This window comes from Petromyzon marinus, unplaced genomic scaffold (assembly GCF_048934315.1).
Source record: "Petromyzon marinus isolate PM22_M1 ecotype Great Lakes invasive population unplaced genomic scaffold, UKy_Petmar_22M1.pri1.0 PM_G_Scaffold_104, whole genome shotgun sequence".
Taxonomy (NCBI): domain Eukaryota; kingdom Metazoa; phylum Chordata; class Hyperoartia; order Petromyzontiformes; family Petromyzontidae; genus Petromyzon; species Petromyzon marinus.
The window spans coordinates 264553-285955 of record NW_027422656.1 but is presented as its reverse complement, the minus strand read 5'-3'; the positions used below and the strand labels follow the sequence as shown (position 1 = coordinate 285955).

Genomic DNA, 21403 nt, shown 5'->3' with positions numbered 1-21403 from the left:
TACTAAGTGGCGGTGACGTCACCACGACGCTTATGCCAGGCACAGTGACACACAGTGTACACACACACACAGTGTGTACACACACTGTACACACACACAGTGTACACACACACAGTGCACACTCTGTATACGTGTACACAGAGTGTACACACACACAGTGTACGCACACACAGTGTACACACACAGTTTACATACACACAGTGTGTACACAATAGTTTCAGTTGATATATATTTGGTATACCCCTGTGAGCCATTCGGCTCTTGAATCAAGTGCAACCACAACAAGAACAAAAAACACATCTTAAAGTTACTACTTTGTGTGACTCTGCAAACAGAAAATCCATGAAAAAAACAGCAAAATGTTCCTGAGAAAAGCACCGTACACCAACGCTGTGTGCTAAAAATCCCAGTGGGATGCAATGTCCACGTTGTTGTTGCTGAGTTCAAGGGAGGGAGCAATGGAAAATGAATCTAAATCAACTTAAACTCCAATCCCGCTCTGTGACGTCACTACTCAGCATCACCTCATCGGCGTGAAACGCCAGGGGGAGGTGTCCCTCGCTAGTGACGTCATGTCACCAAGGTATTCACCCCACCCCGTCTACCGCGCCCTTGAGCGTGACGTCACCTCTGCCTGGGTCAACTTGCGTTATCTGTTCAAGTACAATCCTTATTTGGGCAAAGCTACGCCCGGTGACTGGCGGCTCATTGACATAATATATTCGTGTCGACTGTCGCGAGTTTATTGCGACGGGTTCAGCACCCACGCCCCATCCCTCCACGTATGGGCCGGGTTCATTAACATAATTTATTTAAATTAAGACCCGCTCGTTGCGGGAGGGGAGTGTTCTTGTACCACGCAAGTGACGTCACCTACTGCTGCTGCGTGACGTCACGAGGTAACAGAAATCTGCCGCTCCGTGCGTGAACTGAAATCCGAGGTGAGAAATTCTCATCGCGGTTGTGGTGGTTGTGGTGGTGGTTGTTGTTTACCGAGGTAGAGCCTCGCTCTCTCGTAGGGATGTCAATTGAGTAGCAGCGAGCATTGGAATCGATGTCCAGGTTGGAACTTTACAACGCGGGGCCTAGCCACGCGGGGCCTTGCCTCCTGCCCTCGCCTGATCGCGTTTGCTTTAATTATCTCGCTTAGTTGAGCAATCTTTGTAAGAAAGTAATCTACCAGGCTTTGCGTTTATTGTGTGTTGATCGACTCTCAGTGTTGCATTGCATTACATTTCCAAGTTTTACTCAGTTTGTTTGATTAAGTGAGCTTTTGATTTAAAGCTTTCTTGACTGCAGGGATTCATATTCTTGGTTCTGTCGGTAAAGTCACCACCACGTAGAAGGGGAACATTAAAATAATAAAAATATAAAACAATAAAATTATCACGACGTTTCGACTGCAACACAAGAAGCAATCATCATCAGGTGTGAAAACCATCAGCAAGAAAACCATCAGCAAGAACAGGGGGAGATCATACAAACTCCAATCACTCCCTCTGTAGCACAGCAAGAGATCATACAAACTCCACTCACTCTGTAGTACAGGGGGAGATCATACAAACTCCACTCTGTAGAACAGGGAGAGATTATACAAATTCCACTCTCTAACTATGTAGAACAGGGGGATATCATACAAACTCCACTCTGTAGAACAGGGGGAGATCATACAAACTCCACTCTCTAGAACAGGGGGAGATCATACAAACTCCACTGACTCTGTAGAACAGGGGGAGATCATACAAACTCCACTCTCTAGAACATTGGGAGATCATACAAACTCCACTCTCTAGAACAGTGGGAGATCATACAAACTGCCCTCACTCTGTAGAAGAGGGGGAGATCAAACAAACTTCACTCTTTAGAACAGGGGGAGATCATAAAAACTCCACTCTCTCACTCTGTAGAACAGGGGGAGATCATACAAACTCCACTCACTCTGTAGAAGAGGGGGAATCATACAAACTCCACTCACTCTTTGGAACAGGGGGAGATCATATAAACTCCACTCTCTACAACAGGGGGAGATCATACAAACTCCACTCTCTCACTCTGTAGAACAGGGGGAGATCATACATACTCCACTCACTCTGTAGAACAGGGGGAGATCATACAAACTCCACTCACTCTGTAGAAGAGGGGGATATCATACAAACTCCACTCTCTAGAACAGGGGGAGATCATACAAACTTCACTCACTCTGTAGAACAGCGGGAGATCATACAAACTCCACTCACTCTGTAGAACAGGGGGATAACATACAAACTCCACTCTCTAGAACAGGGGGAGATCATACAAACTCCACTACAGGGGAGATCACACAAACTCCACTCACTCTGTAGAACAGGGGGAGATCATACAAACACCACTCTCTTAGAACAGGGGGATATCATATAAATTCCACTCTCTAGAACAGGGGGAGATCATACAAACTCTACCCTCGCTCACTTTGCAAAACAGAAGGATATAATACAAACTCCACTCGCTATTATCAGGTAAGCTACTTTACGTAACTTTCAGCCACGGATTATTCAGTGCACACTATAACTGTAGTTTGTGTGTTTTTATGGTTTTGGTCGAATAGTTGGTTAATATAGCAGCAGACACAACACCGTGCATTACTAGGCCCGACCCAGGCTCTTCCACGTGGGCGACCCACTAGGCCCAAACTCGTGGTCGGCGAGGCACCGATGCCCGTGTAGACGTGGAACCGTGCCTCTAATGCTGTTCTTGCCGTTGTTGTTGCTGCTGCTGTTGTTGCTGTGACACCTCTCAGCGTGGTTGTCTCTCTCTCGTCTCATTGGGCACACTGCCTCGTGTCTCTAGTCCGGAAGACTCCACCATCCATTTCAACTGGGTGGACCCCGTGCCCTCTGAATCTGGTTAGACCTTCACACATTCGAACCTCATGGTGGGACCTCGGGGTCCCGTAAGCCCCCGGCTCTCGCACGAACTGCGTTGCGACGTCATTTTATATCTGTTCAAGGCGAACTATTCCTCTCGACGAGCTTTACACGATGCGCTAATCAAAATTTTGTTCAGTCTGTGCATTCGTCCTCGCTGCTGTGCTTGGACGACGCACCATGACGAGGACAGAATGATCTCAGCGCCAGGTGGGTCACGGCGTTTACGTGCGCGGTGGGGACGGAGTCGCCCAAAATAAACGAATTTCGATTTTTACTTCCGTTTGGTTCATTTCACGTCAGGGGCCCTCCGACAACATTGACCGCCACTGAGTTGTCACGTGACTGTTCATTACTGCACCCCCCACCACCTCCCACCCCCCCTTTGCATTTTACAATTCTCACGAAGAAAAATTAGTTGCAAAGAAAAATAAAATACAAACATCATCCCAATGTCTGTGTTCACTTTCATTATTTTTTTTGTATCTCGAAACTTAAACTCAAAATGTCAATGCCAAGACAACTATCTCCCCATCCCCATGTAGACTGTAACAGGTTGTAGGGGCAAGTGGTGCTAGTAGCGAGCAGCAGCACCTACGGCGGCACCGCCCTCGGGGGGGGGCAGGGTCAAGGTCAGGCACGGGGTAAAGGTCAAAGTCAGGAGCATCAGGGTCAAGGTCACGAGCGGGGTGATGGTCAAGAGCCAATCCAGCTCGTGCCCTCACCCTTGGGGAGCAGGACCCCTCTGGAGGCTGCAGCTCCACGCCACCAAATCGCTGCACCGCCACCGCCGCTCCCACAATGCAGCAGGGACGTTGCAGCAGTCAGAACAAAGGGTTTGGATATCCACTGCGGTCATTCTCAATGCAGCAACAGACGGAGGCCTCCACCCACCCCCCACTTTACATCGCCGTCGGTAAATCACGCGTCACGCATTGAGACTCACACGAGCACCGTCAGTAGTGGGCGCAGTGGTGGCTGGGAAGTCGTGGGTTCGATCCTGACCCTGACGATGCCTGCTGCTGCTGCTGTATATTGGGAGTTTGTGTGCCTCTCATCACGGTGGCTATGAGATGTTAACTACCTCGCCTGGTGTACAGGAGGTCGTGGGTTCGATCATGTCCCTGAGAGATGTTAACTACCTCGCCTGGTGTACAGGAGGTCGTGGGTTAGATCATGTCGCTGAGAGATGTTAACTACCTCGCCTGGTATACAGGAGGTCGTGGGTTAGATCATTTCCCTGAGAGATGTTAACTACCTCGCCTGGTATACAGGAGGTCGTGGGTTAGAGCATGTCCCTGAGAGATGTTAACTACCTCGCTTGGTATACAGGAGGTCGTGGGTTAGATCATGTCTCTGAGAGATGTTAACTACCTCGCCTGGTCTACAGGAGTTCGTGGGTTAGATCATGTCCCTGAGAGATGTTAACTACCTCGCCTGGTGTACAGGAGGTCGTGGGTTAGATCATGTCCCTGAGAGATGTGAACTACCTCGCCTGGTGTACAGGAGATCGTGGGTTAGATCATGTTTTTGAGAGATGTTAACTACCTCGCCTGGTGTACAGGAGGTCGTGGGTTAGATCATGTCCCTGAGAGATGTGAACTACCTCGCCTGGTGTACAGGAGGTCGTGGGTTAGATAATGTCCCTGAGAGATGTCAACTATCTCGCCTGGTGTACAGGAGGTCGTGGGTTAGATCATGTCCCTGAGAGATGTGAACTACCTCGCCTGGTGTACAGGAGGTCGTGGGTTAGATAATGTCCCTGAGAGATGTCAACTACCTCGCCTGGTGTACAGGAGGTCGTGGGTTAGATCATGTCCCTGAGAGATGTTAACTACCTCGCCTGGTGTACAGGAGGTCGTGGGTTCGATACTGACCCTGACGATGCCTGCTGTTGCTGTATATTTGGAGTTTGTGTACCTCTCATAATGGTGGCTATGAGATGTTAACTACCTCGCCTGGTGTACAGGAGGTCGTGGGTTCGATCATGTCCCTGAGAGATGTTAACTACCTCGCCTGGTGTACAGGAGGTCGTGGGTTAGATCATGTCCCTGAGAGATGTTAACTACCTCGCCTGGTCTACAGGAGGTTGTGGGTTAGATCATGTCCCTGAGAGATGTTAACTACCTCGCCTGGTGTACAGGAGGTCGTGGGTTAGATCATGTCCCTGAGAGATGTGAACTACCTCGCCTCGTGTACAGGAGGTCGTGGGTTAGATCATGTCCCTGAGAGATGTGAACTACCTCGCCTGGTGTACAGGAGGTCGTGGGTTAGATCATGTCCCTGAGAGATGTCAACTACCTCGCCTGGTGTACAGGAGGTCGTGGGTTAGATCATGTCCCTGAGAGATGTCAACTACCTCGCCTGGTTTACAGGAGGTCGTGGGTTAGATCATGTCCCTGAGAGATGTTAACTACCTCGCCTGGTGTACAGGAGGTCGTGGGTTAGATCATGTCCCTGAGAGATGTGAACTACCTCGCCTGGTGTACAGGAGGTCGTGGGTTAGATCATGTTTTTGAGAGATGTTAACTACCTCGCCTGGTGTACAGGAGGTCGTGGGTTAGATCATGTCCCTGAGAGATGTGAACTACCTCGCCTGGTGTACAGGAGGTCGTGGGTTAGATCATGTCCCTGAGAGATGTCAACTACCTCGCCTGGTGTACAGGAGGTCGTGGGTTAGATCATGTCCCTGAGAGATGTTAACTACCTCGCCTGGTGTACAGGAGGTCGTGGGTTCGATACTGACCCTGACGATGCCTGCTGTTGCTGTATATTTGGAGTTTGTGTACCTCTCATAATGGTGGCTATGAGATGTTAACTACCTCGCCTGGTGTGCAGGAGGTCGTGGGTTCGATCATGTCCCTGAGAGATGTTAACTACCTCGCCTGGTGTACAGGAGGTCGTGGGTTAGATCATGTCCCTGAGAGATGTTAACTACCTCGCCTGGTATACAGGAGGTTGTGGGTTAGATCATGTCCCTGAGAGATGTTAACTACCTCGCCTGGTGTACAGGAGGTCGTGGGTTAGATCATGTCCCTGAGAGATGTGAACTACCTCGCCTGGTGTACAGGAGGTCGTGGGTTAGATCATGTTTTTGAGAGATGTTAACTACCTCGCCTGGTGTACAGGAGGTCGTGGGTTAGATCATGTCCCTGAGAGATGTGAACTACCTCACCTGGTGTACAGGAGGTCGTGGGTTAGATCATGTCCCTGAGAGATGTCAACTACCTCGCCTGGTTTACAGGAGGTCGTGGGTTAGATCATGTCCCTGAGAGATGTTAACTACCTCGCCTGGTGTACAGGAGGTCGTGGGTTCGATACTGACCCTGACGATGCCTGCTGCTGCTGTATATTTGGAGTTTGTGTGCCTCTCATCACGGTGGCTGAGATGTTACCGACCTCGCCTGGTGTACAGGAGGTCGTGGGTTCGATCCTGACCCTGACGATCATCACGGGGGCTGTGAGATGTTAACTACCTCGCCTGGTGTACAGGAGGTCGTGGGTTAGATCATGTCCCTGAGAGATGTTAACTACCTCGCCTGGTATACAGGAAGTCGTGGGTTAGATCATGTCCCTGAGATATGTTAACTACCTCGCCTGGTATACAGGAGGTTGTGGGTTCGATCCTGACCCTGACGATGCCTGCTGCTGTATATTTGTAGTTTGTGTACCTCTCATCACGGTGGCTATGAGATGTTAACTACCTCGCCTGGTATCCAGGAGGTCGTGGGTTCGATCCTGACTTTGACGATGCCTGCTGCTGCTGTATATTTAGAGTTTGTGTGCCTTTCATCACGGTGGCTGTGAGATGTTAACTACCTCGCCTGGTATACAGGTGGTCGTGGGTTCGATACTGACTTTGACGATGCCTGCTGCTGTATATTTGGAGTTTGTGTGCCTCTCATCACGGTGGCTATGAGATGTTAACTACCTCGCCTGATGTACAGGAGGTCGTGGGTTCGATCCGGACCCTGACGATGCCTGCTGCTGCTGCTGTATATTTGGAGTTTGTGTCTCTCTCTCCGTGATCGTGTGGATGTTTCTCCGGGTCCTCCGGTATTTGGCTGCAATCCATGTCCACGTGATAAGCCAACTAAGTTGAACTTTCATTTGTGGCCAGGTCGCTTCTGAAAAAATAGCTACGTAGCTCTGTGGAGACTTATAAATATATATTTTTTTACGTAAAAAATGGTTTATTATAACATACTAAATATAAAATATAATATATCCATTAAAACAAAATGCTATATTATATGAAATAAATCTATAAAAAGAATTACGAACAAAAAGGTGTATTATATATTTAATATTATAACATGAAATATAATAAAACCATTAAGGGGCCATTCATTTAGTAGACACGCAAAAATCTGTCAAAACTTGACCACCTCTCTCCCTCCCTGTACGCACGCGGAATTTTTACACCACCACCACCAGCACCACCCATCAGCACCACCCACCACCAGCAGCACCAGCAGCACCACCACTACCAGCACCACCAGCAGCAGCACCACCACCCATCAGCACCACCCACCACCAGCACCACCCCCCTCAGCACCACCACCAGCAGCAGCAGCACCACCAGCACCACCACCACCAGCAGCAGCACCACCACCATTACGATCCACTACCACCACGATCCACCAGCACCACCACCACGATCCACCAGCATTACGATCCACCACCACGATCCACCAGCACCACAATCCAGCACCACCACCATCAGCTCCATGGCCTCGGGATTTGTCCGCACGGCGTCTCTGTACAGCAGCAGCAGCAGGAGGAGGAGGAGGAGGCGTCTGGGGTCTCTCCCGGGGTCTCTCCTCGCAGTCTGTGTCGCCGCCACCGCCGTCTACGCGGTGGTGACCGCTCACGAAGGTAACGAGACGAGTGGGGAGCTCACAAAGTGTGTTACACTGTCACACACACTGTGTGACAGTGTGTGTGACAGTCACTGTGTGTTAGTAACACTGTTACACACACAGTGTGTGTGTGTTATACACACACAGTGTGTGTGTGTTATACACACACAGTGTGTGTGTGTTATACACACACAGTGTGTGTGTGTTATACACACACAGTGTGTGTGTGTTATACACACACAGTGTGTGTGTGTTATACACACACAGTGTGTGTGTGTTATACACACACAGTGTGTGTGTGTTATACACACACAGTGTGTGTGTGTTATACACACACAGTGTGTTACATACAGTGTGTATATAACACACTGTGTGTATATAACACACTGTGTGTATATAACACACTGTGTGTTATATACACACAGTGTGTTACACACACTGTGTTATATACACACAGTGTGTGTTACACACACTGTAACACTCCCTCTCCTCCCGCCTTGACCCCGTGACCCCCGACGCTCGTCCTGACCCCGTCACCACCCGGGGGGCGGCTCCCCCCTCCCCCCCTCCCCCCTCCCCCCGGCGTGCAGGGCGGGGCCAGCCCCAGCGCCCCTCCCTGCAGGACGGCCTCCCGGCCAACGTCACGGCGGTGGTGGGGAGCGACGCTCAGCTCCGCTGCGTCGTTCTGAAGCAGGGCGGCGATGGCGGCGATGAGCACCACCACCAGCACCAGCAGCACCACCACCACGTGCAGTGGCTCAAGCACGTGGAGGTGAACGGGAGCCTGGAGGTGCCCAACAGCTCGCCCTACGTACGCATTGTCACGGTGAGCGAGCGAGGCATGGGGGCACTCACTCACCACTCACTCACTCATCCACTCACTCACCACTCACTCACCACTCACTCACCACTCACCCACTCACTCACCCACTCACCACTCACTCACTCACCACTCACTCACCACTCACCCACTCACTCACCCACTCACCCACTCACCACTCACTCACTCACCACTCACTCACCACTCACTCACTCACCACTCACTTACCACTCACCCACTCACTCACCCACTCACTCACTCACTCACCCACTCACTCACTCACTCACCCACCCACTCACCCACTCACTCACCCACCCACCCACTCACCCACTCACCCACCCACCCACTCACCCACCCACCCACTCACTCACTCACTCACCCACCCACTCACTCACTCACTCACCCACTCACCCACCCACACTCACCCACCCACTCACCCACTCACTCACCCACTCACACACTCGCCCACTCACTCACCCACTCACTCACCCACCCACTCACCCACCCACTCACTCACCCACCCACTCACCCACCCACTCACCCACTCACTCACCCACCCACCCACTCACTCACTCACCCACCCACTCACCCACCCACTCACTCACCTACCCACCCACCCACCCAAACTCAGCGGAGGCCGACGTCGCCCTCAACACAACAGGACCCAGAAGCTCCCGGCTTGGCTCAGACTCTACGCGTTCGCTGAGTAACAACAAATACAAAAAAATGAACCCCACGTTGGCGTGGGAACGCAAGATTCTGACTTCCTCTCGCCTCGCTCTCTCCGTGCCGCCCGTCGGTTCGCGTCAAGACGGTCGGAGTGGAGGTCACGGACGTGGAGGCTAACGTCCTCTACCTGCGTAACGTCAGCACGGACGACTCGGGCCGCTACACCTGCCTGGCGGTCAACGCCGTGGGGTTCGCTCGGCGCTCCGCCTGGCTGCTCGTCGTGCCGGGCGAGACGCCGGCGGGGGGCCGCACGCTCGCCGCCACGACGACCTCGGGGGCCGGGAAGATGTTGACCACCTCGCCTGGTACGCAGGAGGTCGTGGGTTCCATCCCGACCCTGACGACGCCTGCTGCTGCTGTATATTTGTGGAGTTTGCGTCTCTCTCTCTGTCATCATCATCATCCTCACGGTGGCTAGGGAGACGTGACAACAAGAGTGACCCCGGCAGTGTCTCTCGCCACTGCCGGGGTCACCGTGTGTCACCGTGTGTCACCGTGTGTCACCGTGTGTGTGTCACCGTGTGTCACCGCGTGTCACCGTGCGTGTGTCACCGTGTGTCACCGTCTGTGTGTGTGTCACCGTGTGTCACCGTGTGTCACCGTGCGTGTGTCACCGTGTGTCACCGTGTGTGTGTCACCGTGTGACACACAGTGTGTAACACAGTGTGTGACACACAGTGTCACACACTGTGTGACACTGTGTGTCACACTCCCTCCCTCCCTCTCCTCCCTCTCCTCCCTCCCTCCTTGACCCCGTGACCCCCGACGCTCGTCCTGACCCCGCCACCACCCGGGGGGTGGCTCCCCCCTCCCCCCTCCCCCCGGCGTGCAGGGCGGGGCCAGCCCCAGCGCCCCTCCCTGCAGGACGGCCTCCCGGCCAACGTCACGGCGGTGGTGGGGAGCGACGCTCAGCTCCGCTGCGTCGTTCTGAAGGGCAGCAATGGTGGCGATGAGCACCACAACAACCACCACCACGTGCAGTGGCTCAAGCACGTGGAGGTGAATGGGAGTCTGGAAGCACCCAACGGCTCGCCCTACGTACGCATTGTCACGGTGAGCGAGCGAGGCACGAGGGGACTCACTCACTCACCACTCACCCACCCACTCACTCACCCACTCACTCACTCACCCACTCACACACTCACACACTCACTCACCCACTCACCCACTCACACACTCACTCACCCACTCACACACTCACACACTCACTCACCCACTCACACACTCACTCACCCACTCACACACTCACTCACCCACTCACTCACTCACCCACTCACTCACCCACTCACCCACTCACCCACCCACTCACTCACTCACTCACCCACCCACTCACCCACTCACTCACTCACCCACTCACTCACTCACCCACCCACTCACACACTCACCCACTCACTCACCCACTCACTCACTCACCCACCCACTCACTCACTCACTCACCCACCCACTCACCCACTCACTCACCCACTCACTCACTCACCCACTCACTCGCCCACTCACTCACCCACCCACCCACTCACCCACCCACCCACCCAATCTCAGCGGAGTCCGACGTCGCCCTCAACACAACAGGACCCAGCAGCTCCCCGCTTGGCTCAGACTCTACGCGTTCGCTGAGTGACAACAAATACAAAAATATAAACCCCACGTTGGCGTGGGAACGCAAGATTCTGACTTCCTCCCGCCTCGCTCTCTCCGTGCCGCCCGTCGGTTCGCGTCAAGACGGTCGAAGTGGAGGTCACGGACGTGGAGACGAACGTCCTCTACCTGCGCAACGTCAGCACGGACGACTCGGGCCGCTACACCTGCCTGGCGGTCAACGCCGTGGGGTTCGCTCGGCGCTCCGCCTGGCTGCTCGTCGTGCCGGGCGAGACGCCGGCGGGGGGCCGCACGCTCGCCGCCACGACGATCGCGGGGGCCGGGAAGATGTTGACCGCCTCGCCTGGTACGCAGGAGGTCGTGGGTTTCATCCCGACCCTGACGACGCCTGCTGCTGCTGTATATGTGGAGTTTGCGTCTCTCTCTGTCATCGTCATCATCGTCATCATCACGGTGGCTAGGGAGATGTGACAACAAGAGTGACCCCAAGGTCACCGTGTGTCACCGTGTGTCACCGTGTGTGTGTCACCGTGTGTCACCGTGTGTGTGTCACCGTGTGTCACCGTGTGTGTGTCACCGCGTGTCACCGTGTGTCACCGTGTGTGTGTCACCGTGTGTCACCGTGTGTGTCACCGTGTGCCACCGTGTGTCACCGTGCGTCACCGTGTGTCACTGTGTGTCACCGTGTGTGTGTCACCGTGTGTGTGTCACCGTGCGTGTGTCACCGTGTGTCACCGTGTGTCACCGTGTGTGTGTCACCGTGCTCACCGTGTGTCACCATGTGTGTGTCACCGTGTGTCACCGTGTGTCACCGTGCGTGTGTCACCATGTGCTCCCCGCTTGTCACCGTGTAACACCGTGTGTGTGTCACCTTGTGTCACCGTGTGTCACCGTGTGTGTGTCACCGTGTGTCACCGTGTGTCACCGTGTGTCACCATGTGCTTCCCGCGTGCGTCAGCGATGTTTACCAACGTCCCTGTCACAGTGGAGGCGGGGTCACCGTGTGTGTGTCACCGTGTGTCACCGTGTGTCACCGCGTATCACCGTGCGTGTGCTCCCCGTGTGTCACCGTGCGTGTGTCACCGTGTGTCACCGTGTGTGTGTGTGTGTGCTCCCCGTGTGTCACCGTGTGTCACCGTGTGTCACCGTGTGTGTGTCACCGTGTGTCACCGTGTGTCACCGTGTGTCACCATGTGCTTCCCGCGTGCGTCAGCGATGTTTACCAACGTCCCTGTCACAGTGGAGGCGGGGTCACCGTGTGTGTGTCACCGTGTGTCACCGTGTGTCACCGCGTATCACCGTGCGTGTGCTCCCCGTGTGTCACCGTGCGTGTGTCACCGTGTGTCACCGTGTGTGTGTGTGTGTGCTCCCCGTGTGTCACCGTGTGTCACCGTGTGTCACCGTGTGTGTGTATGCTCCCCGTGTGTCACCGTGTGTGTGCTCTCCGTGTGCGTGTCAGCGATGTTTCCCGATGTCTCCGTCACGGTGGAGGCCGTCTCGGCCGCTCCCTTGACGGCGGGCGACGTTTCTTGCACCGCCGGCTTCCTCCTGCTGACCGCCATCGCCGGCGTCGCCGCCTTCTGCCTCACGCAGACGCGGAGGGCGAGGAGAGAGTCGACCGGCGGAGAGGTGGAGATGCAGGTACAGTTGAGGTGGTGGTGGTGGTGGTGGGGGTGGTGGTGGTCGTGGAGGTGGTGGTGGAGGTGGTGGTGGAGGTGGCGGTGGCGGTGTGTTGTGGTGGTGGTGGCGGTGGAGGTGGCGGTGACGGTGTGTGGTGGCGGTGGTGGCGGTGGCGGCGGTGGCGGTGGCAGTGGCGATGGCGGAGGCGGCGGCGGAGGCGGAGGCGGCGGCGGCGGTGGCGGTGGCGGCGGAGGCGGTAGTGGCGGTGGTGGTGGCGGAGGCAGTGGAGGTGGCGGTGGCGGTGGAGGTTGTGGTGGAGGTGGAGGTGGCTGTGGCGGTGGTGGTGGAGGTGGTGGTGGTGGCGGTGGTGGTGGTGGTGGAGGTGGTGGTGGTGGTGGTGGATTGGCAGTCACTTGTAAGTGCAATAAACTAGTTTTAATAACAATGATAATGATAAAAACAACGATAATAATGGTAACAATGATAATAAAGGGGGAGTAGTTTGCATGTCTCTGCCATCATCATCATCATCCTCATCACGGTGGCTACGTAGATGTTCACTGTGAAAAGAGTGACCCCGGCACTCTTTTTCACAACATTAAACAAACGTTAAACAAACGTTTGGCGCTGAGCAGTAATGTTTAGTGTGCCTCCCAACATGCAAAACAAACTTGAAATTTGGCATTTGGGTAGCTTCCAGACTGTACACAATGCAAAAAGTATAAAAATAGACTCGTGTATTTTGCACGTCAAGTGAGCGGTGACGTCGCGTCTGTGATGTCACCGGCATGCGGCAGCGTCACGCGGTCTGCCTGCTGACGTCATCCCTCCCCAAGCCTCCGCGTAGGCCGTGTGTCCCGCACAGACGCGCCGCATCATTGTCTCGATGTTCTGAGTCAACGCGGCTGTTTCCAGTTCGCCCTCATAAACACAAAGCAGAAGGTTCGTCTTCTTAGCTCTTTCGGTAAAGTCACGTTGAAGGGAAACAATAAAATAATAAAATAAAGTCTTCTTTGGTTCTTTCGGTAAAGTCACCACGTAGAATGAGAATAAAATAATAAATTGATAAAATAAAATAAGACAATAAAATTATCTTATTTTATCAATGTATTATTTTATTCTCATTCTACGTGATGGTGACTTTACCGAAAGAACCAAAGAAGATGAATCCTTGCAGTCACGAAAGCTTTAAATCGAAATAAAATAAAGATTCGTCTGTTTGTGCGAAGCGGCAAAAAACTCTCGAACGCTGACCCTCCAACGTCATGAAATTTCGTTTTTGGTTCTTTCGGTAAAGTCGCTGCGTAGAATGAGAATAAAATAATAAATTAATAGAATAAAATAACACAATAAAATTCTCACGACGTTTCGGCCACGACACAAGTGGCCCTCTTCAGGTTGGACGACAGGTCTGTTCCTTTCACCTGAAGAGGGCCACTTGTGTTGTGGCCAAAACGTCGTGAGAATTTTATTGTGTTATTTTATTAATTTATTATTTTATTCTCATTCTACGTGTTGGTGACTTTACCGAAAGAACCAAAGAAGATGAATCCTTGCAGTCACGAAAGCTTTAAATCGTCATGAAATTTGCACAGCTTACGCCGTCTGGAATTTCTAAGGGAACGCGACGATTCTCAGCTCGCCACATCATTCCATTTCCGAGTTGCCTGGTTAAGGTTCAATTTCCTTGAGTGAAAGACATCCGATTTAGTTAAATTGATTTGTTTCGGATGTTTTTCTTTCTTGCAGGCATCAATGTTTTTTCAGGGTTTTCCAGTGAAATAAAAGGGAATATTAAATTAATCCAAGACGATAATCCAAGTCCCGGGCGAAGCCGGGTAGTAAAGCTCGTTCGTAATAAAGGCTGTCACAAGTCCTACCTGCCTCACGTGGATTTACAATTCCAGTTACGTACGAATAAGGTGCGCAGAGGTTGATCAAATACAACTGTAAAAGCGAGGTATTGTTGTATAAGCTGCGTGGAATTAACTGCGTATAGTCTTACTCGGGGTCAAGAGGTTGATCAAATACAACTGTAAAAGCGAGGCTATTGTATAAACTGAGCGGGATTAACTTCGTATAGTCTTACTCGGGGTCAAGAGGTTGATCAAATACAACTGTAAAAGCGAGGTTATTGTTGTTTAACCTGAGCAGGATTAACTGTGTATAGTCTTACTCAGGGTCAAGAGGTTGATCAAATACAACTGTAAAAGCGAGGTTATTGTTGTTTAACCTGAGCAGGATTAACTGTGTATAGTCTTACTCAGGGTCAAGAGGTTGATCAAATACAACTGTAAAAGCGAGGCTATTGTTGTATAAGCTGCGCGGGATTGACTGCGTATAGTCTTACTCGGGGTCAAGAGGTTGATCAAATACAACTGTAAAAGCGAGGTATTGTTGTATAAGCTGAGCAGGATTAACTGTGTATAGTCTTACTCGGGGTCAAGAGGTTGATCAAATACAAATGTAAAAGCGAGGCTATTGTATAAGCTGCGCGGGATTGACTGTGTATAGTCTTACTCAGGGTCAAGAGGTTGATCAAATACAACTGTAAAAGCGAGGTTATTGTTGTTTAACCTGAGCAGGATTAACTGTGTATAGTCTTACTCAGGGTCAAGAGGTTGATCAAATACAACTGTAAAAGCGAGGTTATTGTTGTTTAACCTGAGCAGGATTAACTGTGTATAGTCTTACTCAGGGTCAAGAGGTTGATCAAATACAACTGTAAAAGCGAGGCTATTGTTGTATAAGCTGCGCGGGATTGACTGCGTATAGTCTTACTCGGGGTCAAGAGGTTGATCAAATACAACTGTAAAAGCGAGGTATTGTTGTATAAGCTGAGCAGGATTAACTGTGTATAGTCTTACTCGGGGTCAAGAGGTTGATCAAATACAAATGTAAAAGCGAGGCTATTGTATAAGCTGCGCGGGATTGACTGTGTATAGTCTTACTCAGGGTCAAGAGGTTGATCAAATACAACTGTAAAAGCGAGGTGTTGATGTATAAGCTGAGCGGGATTAACTGCGTATTGTCTTACTCGGGGTCAAGAGGTTGATCAAACTCAACTGTAAAAGCGAGGTGTTGTTGTATAAGCTGAGCGGTATTAACTGTGTATAGTCTTACTCGGGGTCAAGAGGTTGATCAAATACAACTGTAAAAGTGAAGTGTTGTTGTAAAAACTTAGCTGTATTAACTGCGTATTGTCTTACTCGGGGTCAAGAGGTTGATCAAACACAACTGTAAAAGCGAGGTGTTGTTGTATAAGCTGAGCGGTATTAACTGCGTATAGTCTTACTCGGGGTCAAGAGGTTGAACATTCAAATGAAAGTCGAAGTTCGACTTGGGCCATAATCCGTCAGAGGTGATAACAAAAAAACCGAGCACCACAAAGGCCCTTCTCTCTTAAAAAACACATCCCGAGTAGGCGTATGTATTAATATATAACGCGAGACACGGTCGTGCACACATCAAACTTTCCCGTACTGCAGCCTGAGCTGCCAATGCGCCCAGTCGCCGCTATCCACATCTTCAGTTGCATTGTCGTTGTAAGACGCTGTTTGTAATCGTGGTCGTCTTTCGCGTCGCAGCAATGAGGGATCTTCACGACGAGCTCACAGCTGCCAATCTGGGAAGGGTGGCGGCAATGCTTGGGTGAGCAGTAGCAGCAGCAGAAGAAGAGACGCTTTGAAATGGGTTCCATTGGCAAAGAAGTCAGCGGCTCTCGTCTGGTACGGCCACCGAGGGAGGACGAAGTGGGGCAAGCCCCCCCAAGTTCGGGGTTTGCTCCGACAAGCCCACAGCTGCGAGCCACAGCGGTCTCCGCCGCTGGCAGCAAACTCTGAGTCTGAACCGACGACGTTCCACAAATACGCAGCCCCCTACGCGCCAACACCGACGTCGCATCGAACAAACATCCACTGAATTAATCTTTGGTTTTTTCGGTAAAGTCACGTAGAAATGAGAAAAAATAAAATTACATAATATGCGACTTTTCGATTGCAACGCAAGCAATCATCATCAGGTAGAGGAAACACAACCGCAGATATATATACTGACCTTAAGGAGAAGGAATTAACACAGATATACCAGGGGATACAGAGAGACGGAGCATCACACTTATCAAACAGGGTTTTTGCAAAATTTGGAAACTGTACAAAGCAACACAGACGGTCGGTTAAAACACAACGCATGGTCTGGTTGAATACGCTATTTCAAAGATTGTTAAATTGTAAGTTGAGCGTGAAATTTAAGATAGTGATAGAATACATACCGTAGAGAGACCTATGGGGGGAGACACGCAAACAGTTAAGAGGTGAAGCAGCTCTGTACCGAGGCCTTAAATAGCCAGAGATGGAGGGACTGGGTTTCAGAGACAATGGGACATAAATTAGCATGTACCGAGGCGCAAACCGTTTAGCTATTGCGAATCGTGTGTTGTGTTTCACATCGATATTCTCGGTTCTTTCGGTGAAGTCACGTAGACGTAGACGGCAAATGAGGAATATTTTAATTCCTGCAGCCGCAAAAGTTTTCGGTGAAAATTTCATCTTTCAATAACGCGTGGGGTGGAGCGGTTGTCGCCGCGGTGAGCGCGGTGCGCGATGAACTCCACCGCCCGAGTTTGAGTCTCCGTCACGGCTAACCGTCAAGTGGCGGAGTGACACCTGAGCCAGACCTGGACACCGCCTCATTCAGTCAACCCGCACACTGTGTGTACACGCACAGTGTGTATGTACACAGTGTATACACACTGTATACACACTGTGTATACACACACACAGTGTACACACAGTGTATATGTACATTGAGGGAAATAAGTATTTGATCCCCTGCTGATTTTGTACGTTTTCCCGCAGACGAAGAAATGATCAGTCTGTAATTTTAATGGTAGGTTTATTTGAACAGTGAGAGAACAGAATGACAACAAAAAAATCCAGAAAAACGCATGTCAAAAAATGTTATAAATTGATTTGCATTTTAATGAGGGAAATAAGTATTTGACCCCTCTGCAATTTGTCGCTAATGTTTAGAATTCGCCAGCATGCAATGGCCTACTCGTTTTGAATGACACTACAATAGTATGTTTTACATCCACTGTTAAGCAGACGCTGCATATTTTTTTAAATAGCTTCTTAATCAGATATTATCTGATGCAGTATATTTCACTGCAGTAATTAAATGTTGTTAAAATGCCTGTCAATTATTTCGATTAAACACTTGTCTGATTTTGTGTGTACATGCATCATTTCATTTATAACGGTCAAACATAGATTAAGTGACGTTAGGACAAAGTGTGTGTGTGTTTGGAAGTAACCTGTAGAGAGAACTCAGGTGAGACCCGTTCTTGTGATACAGGTCAAAGGGTACTTTTGTGTTTCACGAAGCGTCTGGAGCAACTCATTGTCTTTGAAATAGGGAGCACACTCGGATCATTCATCAGTTACGAGGCATACCACTTAAAAGTTACACGTATAGGAGGAGGTACATTCTCTACAACACGAATTATAGTTTTGTCTTACGTGTTGAGGCCACGTGATGTGTCGAAGGCTCTCTGCCAGCTCACAGGACAGACCCAAGTGCCGTGTGCTCAATAAGATGACTGACAGAGGCACCACTGCACCGACTTGGTGTGGCCGGCGCTCCGCTGGTTGTTGTGAGCGTCGCTCATCCGCCCTCCGTTGTTACTGGAGGGCGACTGCCTCCAACTGCCCAGCAGCGTGCTTCACGAGCCTCCTCCACAGAGGCCGATCTTGACACCGCTGGTACCGGTCATCGGCAAGCCCACTCAGCTCCACATCCTTCTTGTACAGCATCAGTCCATACATCTTTAAGAGGGTTATCGAAATGCCATGCTACAGACAGATGGGCAGTTATGAACGAACAGAGCTAATGCATTAACATCTCAAACTTGGTTGGAAAGCGTTAAAAAGGAATGTCTTATTTGACCTGAACTGCATATTGATTGATTTGCATGTAATTTCTAAGACAATGCAAATTTGGCCCAATATGTACAAATCTTTTCCACTAAGCATACATGTTCCAGGCAACGGTTATTCACCGTGAAACGCGATGCAGTGAAGGACAATAAAAACAACTGTAATACAGAAATCGTGCACTCACATCAGTCTGGGTTAGCCCGTGAGAGGATCTGTAATACTATGATCTTCTTCTTTGGTTCTTTCGGTAAAGTCACGTAGAATGATAATAAAATAATAAATTGATAAAATAAAATAACACAATAATATTCTCACGACGTTTCGGCCACAACACAAGTGGCCTTCATCAGGTGAAGGGGGCGAGACTGTCTGGTAGGACAGCGCTGGAGTGAAAGAGCCACGTTCAGATACGGCCTTTAAGCTGTGTGAGAGGAACAAAGCGCCTTGACAAAGGAATTAGCATATAATTTAGCATTGAAATGGCTGAATGATTAGCTTGTGACTGGTCACAGAAATAGCTATGTTAAAAGTTAAAGCATACACACCCGCAGAGGCACCCATTGTTAAAGGGATTAGCATAGAATTTAGCATTGAAATAGCTAAGTTAAGGCATACACATCTTGACAATGGAATTAGCATAGAATTTAGCATTGAGATAGCTGAGTGGTTAGCTTGTACCTGCTGCAGAATACGGAGACAAATTGGCATTAATGCAGATTTGAGGCTATGCGGATGGCTTTGAACCCAATGCACCCTTCAATGGTAATGCACATAATAGAGACATGCTTTGTTCACTTTTTTAAACCCATGCTTTTAAAATAATCTCAAGCAATTTTCTCTGCCAGTCATTGCCTGATCTTATTGCACACACTCACTCACACACTCACACACACACATAAAGATCCCCCGTACAGCCTTCAACAGACTGCTGGGGCAAGTGCTGATGGTGAGCTATAAACGCCGGCACGCACGGCACTCTAGGGGGAGGGTGGCCAACACCGCACCGGGCCGCCTTTGTCTCCCCTGATATTTACACACCACACTCGGAAGTCATTCAAGACGACATCGATGTAGGGAAAACCCAGGACTGGTTTAAATATCTGCCACTGTTGTGTGTCATGAGCAGGAATCCAATTTGGGTCACCGGTTTAATGAGTGCAGTGCGATAGCCACTAAATTACCGCTCCCCACTCGTACACAACGACAAGAACAAAGATCCCCGGTAGAGCATTAACAGACTCTAGGGGCAAGTGCTGTTAGCGAGCACCTATGAAGGATGGCACGGCACACGAGGGGGTGGGTAGCCAGCACCGCGCCCGGCCATCTTTGTCTCCCGAGTGGCGATGCTCACATCACACTGGGTACTCATTTTTAGGCTGAGTCGACCTAGGGAAGGCCCAGGACCGGTTCAGATAATCGTCACTGGCGGTGTTGGCCGTGAGCGGGAAACGAACCCGGGTCTCCGGGTTCGTAGCGCAGCGTAGCGCTAACCGCTGCCCTACCGCTCGTACAAAGATACGTTTAAACACGCGCACGCAAATACACATTCTGTTTGACTAACACTTCTTTCAAACCGTACGTAGCCAAACATTTCCGTTGTAGAGTTTCTGGACAATGTTTGGAATTAACCACAATTTTTGACCGTGACACCAGCATGCAATGACCTGTGCCTTGTGAGTGACACAATACTCTGTTTTACATCCGCCGTGAAGCAGAACAGCGCATATTGTGGTGAATGTTACTGGGGTAGCCAGGTGTGCCTGTCGGATTTGAACTTTGAACCTCTGCAACAAATAGAGAATGCACTACCATATTCCTGGTTCTTTCAGTAAAGTCACGTAAATAGAATACAAAAAATAAACTAAATTAAAGATTAAAAAATAAAAAATATACAAATAAATAAAAATAATAATTTTTCTAAATTAATTGATGATAAGATGCCATGGGTCGACTGACTGAGATGACTGGCCAATGCACCGCCTTTGCCCCCCACTACACACACAGTGTACACACACACAGTGTACACACACACAGTGTACACACACACACAGTGTACACACACACAGTGTACACACACACAGTGTACACACACAGAGTGTGTACGTACACACACACAGTCTGTACGTGTACACTGTGTACACACACACATACAGTGTGTGTGTGTGTACACACACAGTGTGTACACACACACACAGTGTATACACATAGTGTACATACACACAGTGTACACACACACTGTACACACAATAATGTCCACGTTGTTGTTGCTGAGTTCACGCACTCAAGGGAGGGGGCAATGAAAAATGAAGATAAATCAACTTAAACTCCATCCCCGCTCTGTGACGTCACCACTCAGCATGACCTCATCGGCATGAAGTGCCAGCGGGAGGTGTACCTCGCTAGTGACGTCATGTCACCAAGGTATTCACACTCCCCCAACCTGCTTCCGCGTGACGTCGCGAGGTAACAGGAGGCTGCCGATCCACGCTTGCACTGAAATCCGAGGTGAGAAATTCTCATCGTTGTGGTGGTGGTCGTTGTTGTTTACCAAGGTAGAGCCTCTCTCTCGTAGGGATGTCAGTTGAGTAGCAGCGAGCATGGGAATGGATGTCCAGGTTGGAACTTTACAACGCGGGGCCTTGCCTCCTGCCCTCGCCTGATTGCGTTTACTTTAATAATCTCGCTTAAGTTTAATTTGCCTTCACCCGGCTCGCCACTTTGTAACTTTGTTTTATTGTAAATATTCACGCAGTTTTTATTTTCGTTATTTTTTTGACCAGGCCAAGCCCGCTTGAGCTGCTATACCGCTCTTGTTATCAGAAGCGACCTGCCCACAACAACACAAGGTGAGGCTTTGTCAACGTGTGTGAATGTTTTGACTTAAAACTTTGGTGACTGCAGGAATTAATATTCTTGGTTATTTCGGTAAAGTCACGT

At 50.3% G+C, this 21403-nt stretch overlaps 1 protein-coding gene across 2 annotated transcripts; it reads left to right on the top strand.

The window, feature by feature from the left end:
* The first annotated feature begins 872 nt into the window (after positions 1–872).
* LOC116937093 (uncharacterized) lies at positions 873–17756 on the top strand. 2 transcript variants are annotated; one of them, XM_076059487.1, is made up of 8 exons: positions 873–941; positions 7341–7781; positions 8356–8591; positions 9397–9619; positions 10147–10367; positions 11034–11256; positions 12370–12551; positions 16118–17756. In XM_076059487.1, the coding sequence occupies exons 2-8, from the start codon at positions 7634–7636 to the stop codon at positions 16121–16123; spliced, it is 1239 nt and encodes a 412-aa protein (XP_075915602.1). In that variant the 5' UTR covers positions 873–941; positions 7341–7633; the 3' UTR covers positions 16124–17756. The 2 variants fall into 2 exon arrangements, with proteins under 2 accessions (XP_075915602.1, XP_075915601.1); XM_076059486.1 differs by lacking the exon at positions 16118–17756 and adding an exon at positions 14280–14407.
* Positions 17757–21403: the final 3647 nt, after the last annotated feature.

Excerpts from the sequence above, each read along its gene's own strand:
- LOC116937093 (XM_076059486.1), top strand. The coding sequence starts at position 7,634 with ATGGCCTCGGGATTTGTCCGCACGGCGTCTCTGTACAGCAGCAGCAGC. Across the intron at positions 7,782-8,355 it reads GGTGGTGACCGCTCACGAAG|GGCGGGGCCAGCCCCAGCGC; the intron begins GTAACGAGACGA and ends CCCGGCGTGCAG. Across the intron at positions 8,592-9,396 it reads CCTACGTACGCATTGTCACG|ACGGTCGGAGTGGAGGTCAC; the intron begins GTGAGCGAGCGA and ends GTTCGCGTCAAG.